Source organism: Salvia hispanica, chromosome 4 (genome assembly GCF_029641045.1).
Source record: "Salvia hispanica isolate PSC_SH4W2 chromosome 4, Shi_PSC_v1, whole genome shotgun sequence".
In the NCBI taxonomy this organism is placed as follows: domain Eukaryota; kingdom Viridiplantae; phylum Streptophyta; class Magnoliopsida; order Lamiales; family Lamiaceae; genus Salvia; species Salvia hispanica.
Window position 1 is genome coordinate 22053342 of NC_142695.1, and position 4913 is coordinate 22058254.

A 4913-nucleotide genomic window follows, 5' to 3' on the forward strand; every position below is an offset into this window, starting at 1 on the left:
GGGTTCATTTTTATAATAGAAATGTGAGTGAAATGTGTTAGTGGAAAGTAGGGTCTATCTAAAAGTGAACCTGGATTCCTAATGGCAACAAACTAAAATGGTAAAGCAGGCTTCTAATGGCAGACGGAGTGAGTATAAAAGAGTATTCAATTGTGAGCTTTTTTACATAATACTCCCGCATAAAGGGATAAGTTCACGAATGTATGCACTCTTTTATTTTCAGACCTTTTGGCGACGATGTAAGTTCCAATCTAACATGGGTATATTAATTACCAAACTTATATTAACTATAACCCCAAGCGCGATTGGTCAAATTCATCAAATTTATATTTAAAAGCGCATCTACCAACTAGGCCCACATCCAAAAGCCCATTCCACCTTGAACATAAAGGAAAGAATTCACGCTAGAAGAGAAGTCGTATATATTAAACATCACTTAACATGCACATTTGAACAAATTTATTCACTATCTACTATCTAGTAATAAGAGACACGAAATGTCTCATCTGATCATGACTATCCAAAAATTGGATGTCTTCCATATTTATTTCAATATCAATCATGCAAGCCCACCATATGTGATATAATCATTAAACCTTGATGGGAATTGCTCTAAGAAGGGTTTTCTTCTGCAGTGCTAGTCCAAACACATCTTCTCTTTGGAGTTTTTTGGATTCTGCCCCTTTTTCAAGCTTCCAATCGAAGTTGTGACACATCGTTGCCACCATGCAGTGCAACATGCGGCTAGCTAGTGGCAAGCCCGGGCAAATTCTCCGTCCTGAACCAAATGGAATTAGCTCCAAATGCTGCCCTCCAAAATTTATGTCGTTATTTAAAAATCGTTCAGGCTCAAAGTTCTCCGGATCGTTCCAGATGCTTGGATCTCTCATGATTGCCCAAACATTGACAAATATTTTAGCATTTTTGGGGATTATATAGTCATTGACTCGCGCTTCTTCTTCCGCGACATGAGGAGCTAAGAGAGGCGCGGGAGGGTGATGGCGGAACACTTCATTGATGGTAGCTTGCAAGTATGGGAGTCTTGAGATGTCTGATTCTTCCACGATGATTTTCTCTCCAACAACGCTCTTCAGCTCTGCTTTCAGCTTTCCCATTTTTTGGGGGTGGAGTAGTAGTTCCACCATTGCCCACTCTGTCGTGGCCGCACTTGATTCTGATCCTGCAATAATTAAATCCTGACATATACAGTACTCGTGTTTTAGAATAACGATTTGTAAGCATGGAAAAGTTAAAGAAAAGAGTAAACATAGTATATTATTCTCACCACAAACAAATGCTTGATCTCTTTAATGCTCAAATCATACTCATTCCCTTGGGAGAGATCTAGGAGGGTTTCAAGGAAATCACTCTTCTTGTGGTAAGACGACGTCGTTCTTTCCTGCAATCGCTGATCGATGAGGCTCTGGACTAACTCAAGCAAGCTCCCGAGGTGATGAGTGAGCTTCCGTCTCATCCCCTGTGGATCCAAAGGAACAAAGATGGGGAAGAAATCTGCAACATTGGGAACTCCCATATACCTTGTGATGGCCTTAATATGCTCTTTGAATTCCTTATTTATAACACCGTATTGGATGATTTCAATGGAGAAAAGGGTAGCAAACATGAGGTTGGACATGGTGGTGAAGGTGGCTTCTCCGACGTTCATAGGGCGGCCCTCGCCGCTGCACGTGTTGATATAGTCGTTGAGCTTCTGCAGCATCTCTCGCCGGATATCTTGAGTGGCGCGAAGAGCTTGACTGGAGAAGAGATTCTCTCTGGCTATTCGCCGAATCTTTTTCCATATGTCTGAGGCGGCGGGGAGCATGGCCACCGACACGTCGCCGTGGCCGTGCACGCACACTGCGTTGGGAGTGAAGGGCGTCGAGAAGACGTGGCCGTGTTTTTGAAGGACTTCTTTAGCTGCCTCGGGCGATGAGGCAACGACGACGGATTGGCTGCCGAGCTTGAGAAACATCAAGGGGCCGTATGTTTTGGAGAGGTTAGTGAGGGATTTGTGAGGGTTTGGGCCGAGTTGTAGCATGTTGCCGATGATCGGAAGACAAGGCGGCCCCGGAGGGAACTTTTGTCGCTGTCGCCGCCTCGAGTCGGACCAGCACCTTGTGTAGATGAGCCATGCGGCAACCAAGGCAAGGGAAACAAGAATCGAAGCTTGCATTTTTATTTTTGTTTTTGTTTTGGGTTGTTTGCATGTCTATCTTTCCATGGAGATTGAAATTTTATAGACCTTGGTTACCATTGCCGGTCATATTTTGAAATTGATAAAAATTTAATTAGTTTGGACAGGGTCCTATCCTAATACTTATAGCACTCTAATCCAAAATCAAGACTAAATCTTCATCCTTGGATTTTAAAATAAGTGGATGAGATTAAAGCTCACAAAATCTCAATAAATAGTAGACAAAATATCAACAAAATGGTAATATCGTCATTATGTTATCATATGATAATTTTCGTTAGTGTTTTTTTATATCAACATTGTGTATTACAAATATCAACAATATGACATTAGAATATCAACACAAGGACAAGAAAATATCAACACATTTTTATTGAGATTGGACATACATAATATTGAGATTTTGCCTACAATATATTGAGATTTTTTGTTGCATTTGTTGAAAATAGCTGCTTATCAACATGTACGAAAACTAAAATATAATTTATCAAATTTCATCACCCGAACATCGTCGGAACATATGCAATTGGGATCTCGTTGGAATCCTTATTAAATTATCTTTAATTTGATATATTTTTTGCGAAAAAATAATTTAAATTGAGAGAGTTACGTAAATTTAAAGATTTGAGATGATTTTGAGGAGAGAGAAAGTAGTTAGTTATAATTACTACATATAGGATTTGACATTAATACCCTTTTAATTTAATTAATAATTATTTAAATTTAAAATATATTACACTTGACATTATATTAACCATAAGATCTTTTAATTTAATGGTTGAAAATTGGTCTCAATTTGGAATTGGTAATTAGTTAGCAATGGATTACGTCCCAGGTTGGACATATTCTATTGATTACCATTGTGCTTGAGAAAAATACACATTATTAGTATTATTCAACTATTGACTTAGTATAAAGGAAATTATTATTTAAATTATTGTTTTTGGTTGACTTGTAGTTCAAATTCTCAAAATTAAATTACTAGTTGTACTTTTTTTACAATTATCCATTAAGACTAATCTTTTAGTTAAACGTAGCTATGCTTTGTTGAATTAAAGTAGTACTTCCTCCATTCCAAGGAAGATGACCCCTTTTTTGGGCGGCACGGGATTTTATGCAGTTATATTTTGTGTGTTAAGAGGAGAGAGTAAAGTAAGAAAGATGAAATAAAGTAGAGATAAATGTGTTTCTATTTTAAGTAATAGGTCATCTTGATTGGGACAAATCAAAAAGAAAAGTGAGTCATTTTTATTGGGATGGAGGGAGTACTAGAAAGAGAATATTAGATCAGCAACAAAATGTTCCGTTGCCAGAAATGCAAATTAGTCCACCACTAATCAGGGTTAAAAAGAAAGTAATGATGATTATGTTTGAACCGAAATGGCTGGGATCATTAGCACAATCCATTTACCAAAATATACGTTCTCCCTATTTTTAAAACACGCCAAGCCGAAAAACAGTCATCTTGTAAACAATGAAGACATGCTAATGAAGTAAACAATATCAAACATAAGCCTAATTGCATATTGTACAAACCCAAAATCCAACAACCAATATCAAGTACATGATGTCTATTAAATTACTAAATGCTTTCATATAATAGTTTCAAACTTCTTCTTGAATGAGGTTACCCAAAGTCCAATTATGAAATCCCAACTGTAATGACTTATGAAAGATAAGAGAGTTGACTAATAGAATCAAGTGTAAATTGCATCATGTAAATTAAATTCTTCGGAGTTGATATTATTAGTTCATGGATCAAAAAAGAATCTAGTGTAAATTGAATCTTATTCATGCAAAGATTTCTAGATATGAAATCCTACTTTTCACACGTTCTATATCAATTAATGTATCAACCTTTACATTAGTAAAAGTAACCCTTTTAAATTTTTGGATGAATATAGAGAGATATCTACTCAACATCAAAGTTTAATTTAAATTGATTGTGGAATTTTAAACCATTATCCATTACGAAGTTCTAATTCCGCATTGCCAATTCTTAGCTTAGTTAGTCAGCTGTCTGTGCTAACGAGCTTCTGAAGAACTTACTCAATTTCTAGTTTTAGTATGACAGAACAATGTCTAATTTCAACTCCAACTACGTGCAAAAGAAATGAGAAAATGATTTTGAAAGTTGGACATTATTGAAATATTTTAACAGTTGGACTTATTTGCAAAAATGCTGAAACATTGTGATTGAGTAACCATTAATTTCTTGTTTGAACTCGCAAATTGTTTTTTCTTGTTGAAAGTCTTCTAATGTAGTGAGTTTATGTTTATAGTACTGAAAATCAACTACTCATCTTGTCATTATTTAAAAAGTCTGCATTGGATTAAATGATTAATTTAGTCATCGAAAAAAAATTCAAAATTATTCATGTAGGTGTGGTGGCCACGAATGTCAGAAGTCAAGTTCATTGATGGAAAATTTGTTTTGGAGATTTGCATGGCTGCCTGAAGTAATTAGTCCACATTTACTGCCCTTTAATTCAACGTTGATTATAATACAACAGGATAACTCAAGAGAGGTCAATATCAGTATGTCAAAATAAATGTACATCTGATTGCACTCTGTATCCATGCAAATATATTATTCCTCAGTTTAAGGCTATAATCAACGATTATCATGATTTATTAATTTGTAATTAGAATTTCCTAATTACAATTGGGATTTGTGCCTCTGTAGTTGTATTGCAGATTTGCAGTTCTTGAGAGA

The 4913-nt window shown here is 35.9% G+C and overlaps 1 protein-coding gene across 1 annotated transcript; it reads right to left on the reverse strand.

Moving 5' to 3' along the window:
• Positions 1-398: 398 nt before the first annotated feature.
• LOC125216734 (11-hydroxysugiol 20-monooxygenase-like) lies at positions 399-2256 on the reverse strand. Its single transcript, XM_048118499.2, has 2 exons — positions 1286-2256; positions 399-1196 (listed from the first exon to the last, which is right to left on the reverse strand). The coding sequence occupies exons 1-2, from the start codon at positions 2174-2176 to the stop codon at positions 591-593; spliced, it is 1497 nt and encodes a 498-aa protein (XP_047974456.2). The 5' UTR covers positions 2177-2256; the 3' UTR covers positions 399-590.
• Between the last annotated feature and the right edge of the window lie 2657 nt (positions 2257-4913).